Source organism: Schistocerca serialis, chromosome 2 (assembly GCF_023864345.2).
Source record: "Schistocerca serialis cubense isolate TAMUIC-IGC-003099 chromosome 2, iqSchSeri2.2, whole genome shotgun sequence".
In the NCBI taxonomy this organism is placed as follows: Eukaryota; Metazoa; Arthropoda; class Insecta; order Orthoptera; family Acrididae; genus Schistocerca; species Schistocerca serialis.
Genome location: NC_064639.1, coordinates 762180698 through 762199661, shown reverse-complemented (window position 1 = coordinate 762199661; position 18964 = coordinate 762180698). Strand labels below are relative to the sequence as shown.

At 39.6% G+C, this 18964-nt stretch overlaps 1 protein-coding gene across 1 annotated transcript in view; it reads right to left on the bottom strand.

The window, feature by feature from the left end:
* LOC126457976 (RNA demethylase ALKBH5-like) overlaps positions 1-18964 on the bottom strand; it is a 121625-nt gene that overhangs the window by 45012 nt on the left and 57649 nt on the right. Inside the window, exon 4 of the mRNA XM_050094738.1 lies at positions 12711-12842. Coding sequence (XP_049950695.1) covers positions 12711-12842 — 132 coding nt within the window. The remainder of the gene's footprint in view (positions 1-12710; positions 12843-18964) is intronic.

Here is an 18964-nt window from a genome sequence, read left to right as displayed (position 1 = left end):
ACAAACTAGACATTGATTACATAAAATTTGTGCAAAGTGGTTTTATGATGTAATGAAGGAAGAAAATTGAAATGTTATTGAGATTTGCTTTGACATGCAGCAAAACCGAGCTATTCCAAAACTGTCAGTCGGAAGGTTTCTTAAATAAATCTCAGATTCTTGTGGCAGCCAAAATAAAAACAGCTGTGCGACTGTGATGCTTACAGTGTACTTGCAAAAACAGCACAAGATTCAATAATTTTCATGGTCATAGCTACATGCCTCGAAACTGTTTGGTAGAACTGAGAAGTCATACAGAAAAAAAGCATTTTGTCAACTAAAGAATATTGATATTGTAGAAGAGAATGGTACTCTCAAAGTTCTAAACACAAATTAGTGTGTTAAAAATCTCGAAGATAGTGCACAGAAAGTACTAAAATCCAAGATATCATTCAAAATGACCAGCCTGCGAGTCATCTCATACAAGAAAGCACAGAAAACTGTTAATGTGTCTGATCAGTATGTGATACATATTCTGGACACCCAGTACAAATGGACATCCTGAGACGAAAGAAACCATGCTATCCAAAAGTACTAACATCCACCCTTTTACCAAAACAAAATGTGGTACGCACAGAAAGAAGAGAGATGTGTGTGCCTTGCTAAACTATTTTGAAATTCAAGATCATGCCAAGGAGTTTTACAAATATGTCCTAGATAAATAATTCATAGACGTAAGACAGAAAACTTGGCATAACAATGTGATTGTGGCTTTCAATACTTTCATGTTATTCATTTCATAATTCATGTAGTACTGATAATAAAGATATCAGCTAAACAATTATGTTAAAATAGTTATCTTTGCTATTATTCTATTATGCCACTGTATTTCTATTATTATTATGGCCTACACCAAAACAGGACTGGGAAGGGAAGATTGGTACAGCTGATTCATGAAAGTATTGGGGGGGGGGGGGGGGGGGGGGGGGATTTTGAGCCACACATGGTCAAATATCTGTTGTCATAGGTAGGAAAGGTAAGTCTTTTTAGGATAAATCCAGACAACAGGTTCCCCTGCCTAAAGAATAGCTTTGGCACTTTAAAAAATACTGAAGCATCCACTCACAAGACAGATTTTAAACACCTCAAATATCACATATACCAGATGTTACAAAGAAAAACAAACCATTGGAAAGAGTAACATGGGGAATTTCACAGACTTAACAATCCTCCATCAAAACATGCAATCAATAAAAAAATAAAATACAACTATTAGAAGCTGAGCTCCAATCTTTGAACTACAAAGTAGTTTGTATTATTGAACACTGGTGTAGAGAGACAGAAATCCAACATGTAGTATTATCATTATATGAAAAGGCAAACTCTTACCGCAGAACTACTTCAAGAGGTGGAGGATCACGCATTTACATCAGAAAAGGAACACAGTTCAATCAAGACATGACCTTAGTACAGTAAGTGAAGTCAAACACTTTGAAATATCAGTTATTGAATCAACAGGGCTTGATATCACCAAGAAATTAATCATTGTGTGTGTGTGTGTGTGTGTGTGTGTGTGTGTATAGATCTCCCAGTGGTAGTGTGGACACTTTTTTCAATAAGTTAACAGAAGTTCTCAATAAAGTCTAAAGTACAAAGGTCAACATAATCCTGTGTGGGGACATTAATATCAACACTAATATCATAAATGAATCCAGCAGCACCTTCATAAATATCCTTCAAAGTTTTGGCATGTCCCTAATGGTCAATAGTGCAACAAGGGTTACCACAACAACTTCATCAGTAATTGACCATGTGGCCACAAATATGGACAGGGAAAAATGTGATGCAGCTGGAAAAGATCTATGACTATCAGACCATCTCTGTCAAACAACAACAACAATAATAAAATCAGGCATAAATCATTCCCTAAACTACAAGCCTACAAACGACACCTATCAGAAATCATAATAAAAGATATTTCAAAAGAACTAGAAAAACAAAGCTGGGATGAAGTGTATAAGGAAACCAATGCGAATATGAAATTCTCTAAATTCTCCACACTGTTTAAATTGAACTTTGAAAAGGCGTTTCCAAAAGTATGCATGTCTGTATCAATGTCTCTCAAAAACAGATGGATAATAGCAGGTATTAAGAAGTCCTCCAGAACACTTAAACACCTCAGTTCCATGGAAAAGACTCGCAATGATCCAGAATTCTTAAATTTCTATCATAGATACAAAAAGATCTATAGGAAGGTGCTGACTGCTGCAAAAAAGTCATTTACTGACAAAATAACATATAATGCAGAGAATAAAAGCAAAGCAGTCTGGGATGTTATAAAAAAGGAAACGGGGAGGGGCAAACAAATGTAGAATAACATACTGCTAAGGGAGGGGGGGATAAGGTCATAAATGATCCACAACACTTAGCAAACTATGTAAATGAGCATTTTTCAAGTATTGCTGAGAAGTTAGAGCAAAAATTCCCCCAAACAAATAAAACACCTGTAAATAATATTGCACTAAATACAGTGAGGTTACTTCCAACCACAGACAATGAAGTCATTAAAACTGTTCAAAAACTAAAAAATAAAGAGTCAGTAGGCTTAGATGAAGTAATGAAACAATGCATAGGGATTAGACAAGGCCCCTTAACAAATATAATAAAAGAATCCTTCACATCAGGGACATTTCCAGAGCAGATAAAACAGGCAAGAGTTGTACCTTTGCCTAAGAAAGGTAATGCAGAAGACATAGAAAATTACTGGCCCATTTCACTGCTGTCACCATTCTCAAAAATAATAGAACAATTATGAAAGATAGATTAATGAATTACCTGAATAAATACAATCTTTTAAGTGAATCACAGTTTGGTTTCCGAAGCGGCAAAAATACACAGTCTGTCATAGTAGTATTCACAAAAGTTTTACTTGATGCTCTTGATAAAGATGAGTGTATCACAGGCATATTTTTGGATCTTTCTAAGGCGTTTGATACAGTCGAACATAAGATTCTATTAAATAAATTACAAGCATTAGGAATAAGAGGGGTAGCTAATGACTGGTTTCAATCATACCTAACAGACAGGATACAAAGAGCAGAGGTAACACATACTTCAAATAAATCTAAATATTTAGTAGAACACTTATAAGAACCAAAATACGTTAATACAGGGCTTCCGCAAGGTAGCGGGTTAGGACCAATACTGTTCCTGATGTACATCAATGACTTTCCCAGTAGTGTGACTCATGGTACGAAACATTCTCTTCGCCGATGACAGCAATATTATAGTCACTAAGAAAACAAGAGAACTCCTTGCCAAGAAAGCAAATGAAACTCTCAACGAAGTTTATGATTGGTCAATAAGTAATAAAGTGACATTGAACATAAAGAAAACTAATGCCATGAATTTCAGTTTGAAGAGGAAAAATGAATGTTAAATTAAACGTACATGGCACCTCTATAGACAGTGCAACAAATGCAAAATTTCTAGGAATGAATATTGATTCTCAGTTGAAGTGGTGTGAACACACAAAGGTACTTGCAAACAGAATGCCATCAGCATGTTATGCCCTTAGTATCCTATCATCAGTGTGGAACATGCAGTGTCTTTTAATTACATATTATTCATATGTACACTCAATTCTCAGCTATAGCATTATTTTTTTGGGGAACAAATGCACAAAATATGAACACAATTTTCAAACTTCAGAAAAGAGCCATAAGAATAATAACCAAAAATACTAGTTGAGTTCATTGTAATGATCTGTTCAGAACACTGGGGATTTTAACTGCTCCATGTGAATACATTTACATCAGCTGTACACATCAGAAATAACATTGGTAATTACTGCACAAACAGCTCTGTCCACGACCATGCAACAAGAGGGAGACTCAATTTACATTTACCAAGAAAAAATAAACTCAAAACAGCATTTTCTATTAAGGAATAAAACTGTAAAGAGATTAAAGAAATTGCAAACATAAACTTATTTAAAAAGGCACATAAAAAGTATCTGTTTTGCAGTACATTTTATATATTGAAGGATTACTTAGCACAGAGTAGGGGTTTGATAAAAAAAAAGTTATACAAATAAATAATAATAATAATAAAATATCCAACATTCCACATACCACCTTCACTTTATGTTTTATTCCTCTTTTTTTCCTTTCTATAAATACTTACCCCGCAAGCTATGTATAGCACAATACTAACACCTCTTCCTCTTTCTGAGCTCAACATCTCACTCATTATGGAGGGATGCTGACTCAGTTTTCCAGGATAGGAAAGAGGAAGTTTCAGAACAGAAAATGGCCCAGAGATCACTTGTGTGTGTGTGTGTGTGTGTGTGTGTGTGTGTGTGTGTGTGGGGTGTGCGAAGTGTTATGAAACGATGTGTGCAGTGACTGATAGTGTAAAAAACGTATTGTATACCAGGAGTAAATCCAACAATTGTCTCTAACTAGAAGTCTGTAAATATATGTGTATACGAATTAGCTGATTTTAAATTGATCTAAATTTGTAAATACTTTGACATGTCCTATATCCTTGTAAAAAGAGATCTACGGATGAATAAAGCTGCTGCTACTACTACTACTACTACTATTGTATTCTCAATAAAGCCAAAAACTATAAATAAAAAATGTTTTTCATATAACAATATATGCAAAAATATGCGTTTTACAACAATGCAGACACACAATCAACACTACAGCACAAATTAGCTATGGAGAAAAACACACAGAATTAAAGACAACGTAACCGATATCAATAGTAATAAGCATTTATCAACTTTTGGAAAATAACTGAAAAATCACACCTTCATACACTGTTATAAAAATTAACTTTTAATATACTTCACTACAACACTTTATTAATGTAAGTGAGATCTAGATGTCACATAAAAATTCAAATGCTCAAACATATCTACTAGGTGAAAACAGAAAAACTCACTTTATGAGAAACTGTACCTGTTGCATTTATCAAGTTTTGAAAAAATGTTCCTCAATGATGCTGTGCACTACTACTACTACTCCTACTCCTTGACGATGCAGTGGATATCTGTTTTACGCATTTAATTATTTTCTTTCATTTTGAGTGGGTATATGTTTTTGTTTGCATTAGCAGTGGTACAAAGCCAAGTATTTCTTCATGGTGCGAGAAGCTGCTATCACTTTGGTAAATAAGTATTAACAATGCATGTGCTGAAAGGTGTAATGGATAGTGTTTCCGTTGCTAAGAAATTTACAAAAATAGAGATAGAAAACTTATTTCAAATTTGAACTTAACACGCTGTAAGAATAATACAAGGTGCTGACCCCACAATCATCTTGTAGCCACCTGTTTAAGGAGTTGGGCATTTTGACAACTGCTTCAGAGCATTATTTCCTCATGAAGTTTGTTGTAAATAATCAAATGTAGTTCAAGAGAAACAATGATGTACATAATTACAATGAACAAAGAAAAATGATATTCATTACTCCACATTAAGGTTGTCTTTGCACATGCTGGAACTAAAATTTTTTATCACTTACTAAGTGATATAAAATGTCTGACAGACAGCAAAGTGTGATTTGGAAACAAACTGAAGAACTTTCTTCTTGACAATTCCTTCTATACTGTACAAGAATATCTATTATTGTAGCATAATAATGTACTAAAGTTCTGGTTCACAATAACAAATCATTTAGGAAAAAAGGAGATTAATCACCGACGGGCAGAAGCGCTGTCATCGACAGGTACACAAACTAAAGGGACAGTGTTGTGCTTTGCTAGCTTTCAGAATGAAATTCATATCTCAAGCTTGTAGGAGAAACATGTACACACACACACACACACACACACACACACACACACACCTACACACACCTACACTGTACTTAAGTTTGCTGCCAGCTCTTTCCTGGCCCATGACGAGTGTATGTACTGGGTGAGGTGTGGCCACAGGGTGGGGTGGGATGAGGGGTGGAGAGAGGCGGGAGGCACGTAGGGTGTTGGGGGGAAGTGGCTAGCAGCTTGTGGGGGAGTGGTGAGCTGTTTGTGAAATTGTGTGCCCAGCTGTCTGCCACCTGCTCCTCTCCATTTCTCCCATACAGTCTGGCCTCCCGCAGCAAATGTATCTTCAGTGATGAGAACTCTCCCAGTATGTTGAAGGCCTCACATCCATCCCAAGAACTAACTGCAAAGAAGCAACCCCCTTGTCACCCAATACCACCCAGGAGTGGAATGACTGAACCACGTCCTTCATCAGGGCTTTGATTATCCATAATCATGCCCTGAGGGACATCCTACCTAAGATACTTCCATCCCCTCCCAAAGTGGTATAATGCCACACACCCAAGCTCCACAACATCCTAGTCCATTCCAATAGCACCCACCCCCCAATGCCAACCCACCCCCAATTCCCTGTCACAGGGATCATACCCTTGTGGAAGACCCAGATGCAAGCCCTGCCCTTGCAAGGTGGAAACTGATGTGGACCTCTCACAATGAGTGCAAGACCCATTTCACTCACCCACCTTACATTTTTAATACACAACTATGCAGTTTGCATATGGTTTTGCGGAATCATTCTGAATATTTCTTTGTCCTTACACGGGAGTAACCAAGCGGGGTAAGAGGTGATTAAATGTCACATTTCACACAAACAGTAAATTTTGTAGCAGAAAAAAATAATTCGGTTTCTGTGAGCAAGCTGCAATGTGCCCTACACAATGAAGTGGGAGAACGGCCTTCGAGGCAGTTTATAGCGGCCTCCATATGTGGTCTGAGAGAAAGCCAGCGGACACGCTGCCCTCAGCCGGCGGCAGCCTTTGTACAGGATGGGGGTGGGATTGCGCTCTTGTCCTGCACCGTAAAACTCAAGGATGCGATTTCTCCACTATGTGGACAGCTGGCCCAGACTCAGTTTTTTGCGTCCAAGGTGCCTATTAACACAGAAGACGGCCTGGCGCCACTATGAGTCGAATTGGTGAAGTGCACTCCCTGTAAACCCCTCACTCCCCCCCCCTCTTGGCATGTGACTCTGCAGAAACATTCCGACAGTTCCATTAGCAATGCAGAAGCATCAACAATGTTTCAACTTAAAACACCTTCCAGAAGCAGCCCACTGGCTGTAATTGTGTGACCTGGGACGATAATACCCATGAACACAGTGTTTGGAGGGAACACAGTGGCCTGGCGGAAATAATTGGGCAGCCTGCTGGTGCAGAGTAGGAGACACTGAGGCTACACTCTATCTGAGAAAAATGGATTCATGTTCTGAGTGCTTTAGCAAGTCGTAGTAGTCTGTATTATGCGTTACAGAGTACGGAGGTAGTAGTTTTACATAGGAACATGTTTATCACGATCGCGCGTCACTGCAGTTGCTGCTCCATTGGCCATCTACAGAGGAACTCATCGAGCAATGTAGGCAGTCGACGGCAGCACCGGGTACAGCTGCAGTTATTACTGGCAAATATACACAGCACTGGCATACTTCGATCAATCTTGTTGCATCCTGCTAGAGCAATAGAACTTGCGACATTTGATTACCAGCTCAAACCACTCGTGATCGCCACTTTACATAATATTTTTGGTGGACTAGTGACAGGACACACACAGAATTTTGTGCAGTACATCTGGATAGGGAGAATGCCAGCCGTCGCAGAAGCCATTTCAAAGTTTACTGTGTAGATTTTAACTGTTCTCTTTTTAGCACTGAGGGAAAACTTTTAATAACAATCTAATTATTTTGTCTCTTCTGAACCGAATAAATTCATTAATTATTCTGGTCCTCACAGCACTTATCTATTCAGAATCACTAATTTTGGAGGGTTATAAGAAAAAGATGAAGATTTACATAATCTTACATGAGAAAAGTGTTCACACTGAAGTTAGCTGCATAGCAGGGTTAACATAACAATATCAGATGGAGTGTTGTGCAATTAAATATTATATTAATAATTCTCTGAATTTAGAGTCTAAAATGCAATCATTTGCATAGTAAATTGTAACTTTCTACATCTACATCTACATTTATACTCCGCAAGCCACCCAACGGTGTGTGGCGGAGGGCACTTTACGTGCCACTGTCATTACCTCCCTTTCCTGTTCCAGTCGCGTATGGTTCGCGGGAAGAACGACTGTCTGAAAGCCTCCGTACGCGCTCTAATCTCTCTAATTTTACATTCGTGATCTCCTCGGGAGGTATAAGTAGGGGGAAGCAATATATTCGATACCTCATCCAGAAACGCACCCTCTCGAAACCTGGCGAGCAAGCTACACCGCGATGCAGAGCGCCTCTCTTGCAGAGTCTGCCACTTGAGTTTGCTAACCATCTCCGTAACGCTATCACGGACCAAATAACCCTGTGACGAAACCCGATCTGGTACGGATCCCACACTGATGAGCAATACTCAAGTATAAGTCGAACGAGTGTTTTGTAAGCCACCTCCTTCGTTGATGGACTACATTTTCTAAGCACTCTCCCAATGAATCTCAATCTGGTACCCGCCTTACCAACAATTAATTTTATATGATCATTCCACTTCAAATCGTTCCGCACGCATACTCCCAGATATTTTACAGAAGTAACTGCTACCAGTGTTTGTTCCGCTATCATATAATCATACAATAAAGGATCCTTCTTTCTATGTATTCGCAATACATTACATTTGTCTATGTTAAGGGTCAGTTGCCACTCCCTGCACCAAGTGCCTATCCGCTGCAGATCTTCCTGCATTTCGCTACAATTTTCTAATGCTGCAACTTCTCTGTATACTACAGCATCATCCGCGAAAAGCCGCATGGAACTTCCGACACTATCTACTAGGTCATTTATATATATTGTGAAAAGCAATGGTCCCATAACACTCCCCTGTGGCACGCCAGAGGTTACTTTAACGTCTCTCCATTGATAACAACATGCTGTGGTCTGTTTGCTAAGAACTCTTCAATCCAGCCACACAGCTGGTCTGATATTCCGTAGGCTCTTACTTTGTTTATCAGGCGACAGTGCGGAACTGTATCGAACGCCTTCCGGAAGTCAAGAAAAATAGCATCTACCTGGGAGCCTGTATCCAATATTTTCTGGGTCTCATGAACAAATAAAGCGAGTTGGGTCTCACACGATCGCTGTTTCCGGAATCCATGTTGATTCCTACATAGTAGATTCTGGGTTTCCAAAAACGACATGATACTCGAGCAAAAAACATGTTCTAAAATTCTACAACAGATCGACGTCAGAGATATAGGTCTATAGTTTTGCGCATCTGCTCGACGACCCTTCTTGAAGGCTGGGACTATCTGTGCTCTTTTCCAATAATTTGGAACCCTCCGTTCCTCTAGAGACTTGCGGTACACGGCTGTTAGAAGGGGGGCAAGTTCTTTGGCGTACTCTGTGTAGAATCGAATTGGTATCCCGTCAGATCCAGTGGACTTTCCTCTATTGAGTGATTCCAGTTGCTTTTCTATTCCTTGGACACTTATTTCGATGTCAGCCATTTTTTCGTTTGTGCGAGGATTTAGAGAAGGAACTGCAGTGCGGTCTTCCTCTGTGAAACAGCTTTGGAAAAAGGTGTTTAGTATTTCAGCTTTACGCGTGTCATCCTCTGTTTCGAGCCACTTACTGATTTAACGTAAGACCAGAACTTCCTAGGATTTTCTGTCAAGTCGGTACATAGAATTTTACTTTCGAATTCACTGAACGCCTCACGCATAGCCCTCCTTACGCTAACTTTGACATCGTTTAGCTTCTGTTTGTCTGAGAGGTTTTGGCGGCGTTTAAACTTGGAGTGGAGCTCTCTTTGCTTTCGCAGTAGTTTCCTAACTTTGTTGTTGTACCACGGTGGGTTTTTCCTGTCCCTCACAGTTTTACTCGGCACGTACCTGTCTAAAACGCATTTTACGATTGCCTTGAACTTTTTCCATAAACACTCAACATTGTCAGTGTCGGAACAGAAATTTTCGTTTTGATCTGTTAGGTAGTCTGAAATCTGCCTTCTATTACTCTTGCTAAACAGATAAACCTTCCTCCCTTTTTTATATTCCTATTAACTTCCATATTCAGGGATGCTGCAACGGCCTTATGATCACTGATTCCCTGTTCTGTACATACAGAGTCGAAAAGTTCGGGTCTGTTTGTTATCAGTAGGTCCAAGATGTTATCTCCACGAGTCGGTTGTCTGTTTAATTGCTCGAGGTAATTTTCGGATAGTGCACCCAGTATAATGTCACTCAATGCTCTGTCCCTACCACCCGTCCTAAACATCTGAGTGTCCCAGTCTATATCTGGTAAATTGAAATCTCCACCTAAGACTGTAACATGCTGAGAAAATTTATGTGAAATGTATTCCAAATTTTCTCTCAGTTGTTCTGCCACTAATGCTGCTGAGTCGGGAGGTCGGTAAAAGGAGCCAATTATTAACCTAGTTCGGTTGTTGAGTGTAACCTCCACCCATAATAATTCACAGGAACTATCCACTTCTACTTCACTACAGGATAAACTACTACTAACAGCGACGAACACTCCACCACCCCCGGTTGCATGCAATCTATCCTTTCTAAACACCGTCTGTACCTTTGTAAAAATTTCGGCAGAATTTATCTCTGGCTTAAGCCAGCTTTCTGTGCCTATAACGATTTCAGCTTCGGTGCTTTCTATCAGCGCTTTAAGTTCTGGTACTTTACCAACGCAGCTTCGACAGTTGACAATTACAATACCGATTGCTGCTTGGTCCCCGCATGTCCTGACTTTGCCCCGCACCCGTTGAGGCTGTTGCCCTTTCTGTACTTGCCCAAGGCCATCTAACCTAAAAAACCGCCCAGCCCACGCCACACAACCCCTGCTACCCGTGTAGCCGCTTGTTCCGTGTAGTGGACTCCTGACCTATCCAGCGGAACCCGAAACCCCACCACCCTATGGCGCAAGTCGAGGAATCTGCAGCCCACACGGTCGCAGAACCGTCTCAGCCTCTGATTCAGACCCTCCACTCAGTGGCCATTTCCCATCCTGTCCACCCACCCAGCAGCTCTTATTCCAGTCCTATCACAGGCTTATTCTACCCCATCAGAGGCCGTACCAACTGTGAAAGCAGCCATGTTATATATCAGCTCTGCTGCAACCACTGCACAGCGTTGTACATTGGTATGTGAACTAACCAGGTGTCAACCAGTATGAATGGCCACCACTACAACAGTTGCCAAAAATGAGGTAGACCACTGAGTGACACTACAGCAGCAGAGAACAGCATGCAAGATTTCAATGGCTGCTTCACAGCCCGTGCCATCTGGAACTTCCCTTTTCTGAGCTGTGCAGATCAGAGCTATCCTTACAGCACATCATTCACTCCAGTAACCTCCCTGGCATAAACCTAAGATAGCTCGCTGTCCCCCCCACCCAATGGTGTGTGTGTGTGTGTGTGTGTGTGTGTGTGTGTGTGTTTTTCTCTCTTACAATCCTGAGAAAGGAATTTCATTTTGGAAGCTCTGAACACAACTTATAAATGTTCAGTGTGTAGCCACATCTACAAATTAATTTGTGATACGAATGTAAAATGACTCATTCTGCATCACTACCATTTATTGTGAAATTATGGAACATGAAACTAACAAGAGATATCATACACATTTACACTAAGTTAGTTTAATAGATTTTGAAATTGAGATGTAGGTAATTATTTCAGCTAGGTAGAGCAGAACTGACAAGTTGTATTCACTGTCTGAAGCCTCATTGTTGATATTAATATGGTATAATCTGAGTGCTATCATTAGGAAAGTGGGAACTGAAACTGAAGTGCAGACGATGTCCCATACCATGAATGGTCAATGCATTAATAATGTAGGCAGGAATACTGTAACAAAGTCATGCTGCTGAGAAATAAACTCAGCACTGACTATGGTGTCTTGTGTCACCGGTAAGTGTAGCACGGTGATGCCAATGGAACTAATATTTTCTAAGAGGCTGCTATTCTACTTACAAGAATGTGGCAGTGTAGGATGTGGCAATGTTTTGAAGCAGCATAGGAATTGTGCGTGGATGGAATACAGAAGAAATCTACCAGAGCCAAGGCATCTGTGGTTTTAATGCTCACGTGTGAACAGACAGACTATCTGTGTGTGTGTGTGTGTGTGTGTGTGTGTGTGTGTGAAGGGTGGGAGGTAAATAGGGGAAAGGGGGTGGGGGGGAGAGAGGGCTAGGGGGAGTGGGAGGGGGGGGGGGGAGAGAGAGAGAGAGAGAGAGAGAGAGAGAGAGAGAGAGAGAGAGAGAGAGAGAGAGAGAGAGAAAATTTTAGTTTTGTTCATTGAATATTTACATTGAAAAAGTCTTTCCGAAACACAGAAATAGTTATTTTAATGCTGGGATATATCTAAATTCACACACACTATACTACATCATTTTTCATATCCAGATCATTTTTTCCCCCACACTACTGGCATAAAGTAAAGGCTTCTATTAATGTGGTTACCTGTGTGAACAAAGAAAAAAAAAGTTTTGGTAAGACTGAAGAACAAAATAGAAAACTATGATAAAACAAAATATTACAGTCAATTATTTATTCACACTAACTGCCATGTCTATACAGGCATCTCTTGTCATCTCACAATACATTCAATTCTGTGCAAGTAATCTGAAATTGTACTGAACTCTTCCAAACAGCCCTTGAATAAAAAAATCTTACTTTTGCACAATAATATTTTTAATAATGCAACACACATGTAATACATAAGTTAACAGAAACTACGAAGATTACCTCAGTATGGTGACACAGCCTCGTGACAAAGGCAGGCATAAGATGGGCTTTGATACTCTGATTGGTTTGAAACTAAACTTGCAACCAAAGCTTAGAGCACTGTCACTCATGAATGAGACAGAAACAATTGGCCTGGAGGAGAAAAAAAAAAAAAAGAAAAAAATAAAGAAAAAAGAAAACCTCATTACAGATGCTACATTATTCAAGTACCAATACAAATTTTTTTTATGCCAAAACCATGAATATGTCAAAATGGGAATTTTGACTGAACTGTCATTGTCAAATTTCATTTTTCATGTTCTTTGTTATGTCAAAACTTTGAATGTGATAACATAGAAGAAAATATATGCTTTACAATGAAAGTTTAAAAGAACTGTACTTAGTAACATTTCAACAATGAATGTGACGAAGTCATGATTTTGGCACACTGGTGACTCTTGTCATACCAGAACAGCAAATTTACCATATTTATGCTTACGGCATTCTTGAATGTCCTCAGATCACTTCGTAATTAAGGATGTTCTACATACATCGATTAAATTTACTGACAAATTACCTTACATGTGATTAAAATTGTGTGTTTTGTCACTATTTACGTCATTTCACATGCAGCAATGTGATACAGAAGTTTATTTTGTAATTCAGTCATGAGACACAAATAGGTGTCAGGTTCCAATTCTACTGGAAACTCAGTTGGCCCACTATCAGATTGTCTGGAGCTGGCAAATTGCAGCCTTCAAACTGTTCACAGACAACCTGCTCCGATGATGATTATTGTTAATCAGAGTAATAATACTGGCAATACATATACTTGAAATCGGGATGAAAGGAACTTAAGGAAAAATGTAGCAGAACGAAGTAAAATAACCCTATTATTAACTCCTGCCTCCCAGAAGTCACAGACCTTGCCGAGCTGGGACGGAGTGACATGCATATTGCAACGACACAATAGCCATACCGTTGGTGCAGCCACAATGGAGCGGTACCTGTGAAGACACACACACAAATGTGGTTTGGTTCCTCAAGAGGGGCAGCAGCCTTTACAGTAGCTGCAGGGACAAAAGTATGGATCTACTGAACTGGCCTTATAACATCAACAAATAATGCTGGTGGTAAGAATGGCTGAAAGCAAGGGGTAAGTGGCATGCAGATACTCTGTATGATTAAATGATGATGATATCCTCTTCGTTAAAATATTCTGGAGGTAAAATAATCGCCCATTAGGATCTCTGGGTGGAGCTACTCACAGGGATTTCACCAGGGGGTGTAATGTTAAGATTCCTTAATAGGGTAGATAGGTTTGAAATTTAAAAAGTGAAATGGATAAGTTTAAGTCAGATAAAGCAGTAATTAATGAAGTTTGAAGCAACACCCACAATGGTAGTACAAGTTTGTAAGCCAATTACCTCCATAGATGAAGAGATTCAAAGAATGCATAATGAGATAAGAGAGATAATTCAGATAATAAAGGTGAGGAAAGCTTAATTGTGATGGAGGACTTTAATTTGTTACCAGGGAAGGAAGACATGGAAAATAATAGGAGAATATGGACCATGGGAAATGAATGAAACAGGAAGCCACATGGTAGAATTTTGCAAAATATGTAATTTTATTATCAAAAACACTTTGTTAAAAAATCCTAGGAGAAGGTGCAGGTTGAACAGACCTGGAGACATTGAAAGGCTTCAGATTAATTATACAATGAAAAGAACAGACCCCGCAACCAGATTTTCAACTGTAAGACATTTCCAGGGGTAGATGTGGAGTTGGACCATAATGTATTGATTATGAACTGTATATCAAAAATGAAGAAATTTCAATAAAGAGAGGAATTTCAAAGAGGTAAGAAATTAAGGAGATAGGACCTAGATAAGCTGAAAGAACCAGAAGTTTTTGAGGATTTCAAAACAAGTATTAGACCATGATTGACTATACAGGGACAAGAAACACAGTCGACAATGAATGGGAACATTTGAGAGATGAAATAGTGAAGGCTGCAGAGGATCAAATAGATAAAAAAGACAATGCCTAGTGGAAATCCTTGGGCATCACAAAAGTTAATGAAGTAACTGATGAGAGGAAGAAATACAAAAATTCAGCAAATGAAGCAAGCAAAAGGAAAAAATACATCTAAAAATGAGATCGACAGGGTGTGTGAAACGGCTAAGCAGGAATGGCTGGAGGACAATTACAAGTCTATAGAAGCCCATATAACTAGGGTACAAACATTAAGTCAGAAAAAAAGGGAAAGCTGAAATGAATTTATAGGGAGGCTACACGTAGGAAATTAACTTTAAGGCTCTATTGTAGAAAGGGAAGAGGACGCAGATGAAGATAAGATTAAGAGTATGATACTCCAAGAAGAAACTGACAGAGTACTGAAAAATTAAGTCAAAACAAGGCCCCTGGAGTAGATGACATTCCATCAGAATTAATGGTTTCATGGGGGGGAACCAGCCATGGTACAACTATTACACTAGGTGTGCAAAATGGATGATGCATGTCAAATACTCTTACATTTCAAAAAGGATGTTATAATTCCAATTCCAAGGAAAGCAAGTGCTAACACGTACATATATTACTGAGCTATTAGTTTAATAAGTCATGGTTGCACAATACTAACAAATTATTTACAGGAGAATGAAAAAGCTGGTAGAAGCCGACCTCAGGAAAGATCAGTTCGAGTTCCGGAGAAATGTAGGGACACACGAGGCAATAATGATCCTACAACTAATCTTAGAAGAAAGGTTAATGAAAGACATACCTATGTTTAGATCATTTGTAGAATTGGAGAAAGCTTTTGACAATGTTGACTGCAATACACTCTTTGAAGTTCTGAAGGTAGCACGGTATAACACAGGGAAGAAAAGGTTATTTACAAATTGTACAGAAATGAGAAAGCAGTTATACGAGTTTAAAGGTATGAAAGGGAAGCAGTTGTTGAGATGGGAATGAGACATGGTTGTAGCCTGCCACCAATGTTATCAAATCTATACACTGAGCCAAAAATAAATAAATAAATAAATAAAAGAAATAAAAAATGGAGAAGGAATTAACACACAGGGACAATAAATAAAAACTTTGAGGTTTGCCAATGATAATGTACTTCTTTCAGACAGTAAAAGATTTGGAAGAGCAGTTTAACACAATGGACAGTGTGTTGAAATAAGGATATAAGATAGACACTAAAAAGAGCAGAACAAGGTAATGGAATGAAGTCCAATTAAATCAGGCTGCTGAGGGAATCAGATTAAGAAATGAGACACTAAAAGTAGTAGGTGAGTTTTGCTATTTGGGTAGTAAAATAACTAATGATTGCTGAAGTAGAGAGCATATAAAATGCTGACTGGTAATGGCAAGAAAATGTTTGACAAATTTTCTTCAGAAACGTCAAGTATAAATTTAAATGTTGGGAAGTCTTTTTCAAAGGTATCTGTCTGGACTGTAACCATGTACAGAAGTGAAACTTGGATGATAAGCAGTTCAGATAAAAGAGAATAGAATCTTTCGAAATGTGTGCTACAGGAGAGTAGATTGCGTTACAGATTAGAAATCATCAATTTAGTATGTGCATGTTCGTTCAGACGGGAGGGGATGGGGGGATCTTACAGGAAGACCGAGTAAGAAATATGGTAAGCAGGTTCAAATGGATGTAGCTTGCAACAATTATTCAGAGATGAGGAGGCTTGGACAGGATACAGCAGAGAGCTGCGTCAAACAAGTCTTCCCACTGAGAACAGCAACTCATCTGAGGAGGTGCTCTGAAATGGAGAATATGAGATGAAGATAACTGGTAAAAGTTTTTGAGGAAACAAAACAGGCGTGTCATATACTGGATCCAGATGACAGGGTGTCTGGCACAACTCTTGCTACCCACTCCGAGTCGGAATAAAGTTACACACCAATGTTTTATATTAGTTGATGCAGACCAATGAATCAAGATACACAGTATTTTCAGCAACATGGAAAATTCAGATTAAGAATGTCAATTTATAGAAAATCATATCCAAATAAGGCTGGAAGTCTAATAAGGAATATAAAAGCAGCTGAAAAGGAGGAAAAGGGGGGGGGGGGGGATGAATGAATTATTTCTCATGATTTTCTCTACCTTAAATGAAACTTAAGCTACAGTAAGAAATGCTCTTTAAAAATGCTGTGACATCATTAGTGAGAGAGACAAATGTAGTAGATACAGCCACACAAACTGTCAGAGTTATAAAGTTCATATAAGCTCTTCCACCTTGAGTTAACCTTCCATGAAATCACACTACAGTAGAGAGATATGATAACTGTACCTAGAGTCAAAGCAGAATATTACTGTAAAGAACAATTTCTATAAAGCCAACTGTGAAGAGGATAACTGCAATCGAGTATCTCGTGTGGCTAGATATTCTACCTGCCTGAGAAAAGTGGCACTGCATAAACTGACCCTATACAACTTCAGAATTCATGAAGGCACTTGTCACTTGTAGAATTAGACACAAAAACTACAACATCAATGAATCACAACTGGAATCAGATAACTCATATAAATACTTGGGTGTAGCTATCAGCACAGACACAAAACAGACGATCACATAGGCTCAATTACAAGCAAAGGAGTTGACAGACTTAGATACACTTGGAAAATGCACTCGCTCTACAAAGAAGACTGCTTACAAAACACCTGATTGGTTGACAGAGGGTTATGGGACTAAACAGTGAGGTCATCAGTCCCGCAATTCAATTCAGAAGTTACATGCTTAGGATACATGTGTCTGCTAAAAGTAGGCGGATCCAGTCAGAGGCATCAAACTCTAAAGTGAGGCAGCTAAAAACACACACAGTAGAAGGCATAAAGGGTAGGCATAATCTAAAAACTGGAAAAACAGAGGGATAAAAGAGCAGTCTTTGCAATGGGGAGTGGTCATGGGTCTCAGACCTAGAAAACATTTATAAATGAAAATAAAAACCACTTTCACATACGAAACTGAGGACCATTTCAACCATCTGTGAACCATCTGCAAATACTGAAGACAAGGAATCTGAAAGGCTATACTTAATACAAAGGGCCAAAAGAAGGGGACATTTCACCAATATATGGGATACCATCAGTCCCTCCACAGCCACATTGTGGGAATGGTTCATTATGCACGAGAAATCAATGGGTGTGCCTAGTACGACTTGATGCGTAGACAGTGTAAGACAATGGACTCCTTGCGAGAGGAGCAGAAGGAAGAGTTCCAGACTGCAGTAGTCTCCTTGATTGTGTCGAGTTTATTACTGAGAGCATTAGTGCACCAGATGTCATTCCACTTTTGGGTGAAAATAGATTTGATGTGTATCTGCATATCTGCACCTGGAATCATGAAAGGGAATGGGGCAAGTATCTGCCCCTCTAGCCAAACGGTCAGCCAGTTCATGCCCACATGACTTGGGATCCCCACAGAAAGACAACTGAGCAGCTGGTAAAGCCAAGGACAGAGAGAAGGTCATGGATAGCAGAGACCAAAGGGAGACTAGAGCAGCACTGGTCTACAGCCTGCAGGCTGCTCATTGAGTCAGTACATATTAAAACACTGTGGAGGGAGGCATGAGTAACAAAATGGAGGGCCTGTTAACGGCTACCAGCTCTGCTGTGAACACACTACATGGATCTGTCAGTAAATGATGCTCCATGCCAGCAGGAGGCATAAAAGCGTATCCCACCTTATCTATCATTTTAGAACCATCAGTGTAGAGCATGGTAACACCCTGGAACTCTTGAAGGATAGAATGTACAAGATACCGGTATATCATAGGGGTGACAGAGAACTTAGGATATTAGAATAGGTTGGTCCTAATCCATGGTCTAGGTGGCACCATTCTGGTGGGAGGTGGGGGTGAGGTGCATTCCAACCAACAATCCCACCCAAGGGTGGGTATCAGGAGGGAGACATCCCTTGTTTCCAAAGAAGAGAGGGTACACGGGATGGTCAGGAAACTGTCGAATGGTGACTGTGTAAGAAACCAGGAGTTGGCCCCATCGTATTTGTAGAGGCGGAATCCCCATTTCTGCGAGGAGATTGTCAATGGGACTAATGCAAAAGGCAGCGATAGTCCGATGCACACTATAGAGGAGAACAGGGTCAAGCAGTTTCAGAGTGGTGGGAGCCACTGAGTCATACACTTGAAACCATAATTTAATCTGGAGAAAACCAGAGTGCGGTAAATATGGAGTAGAGAAGCACGGTCTGCACGGTGGGCCAGGAGGTGGAGAGCATTAAGCTTCCGCA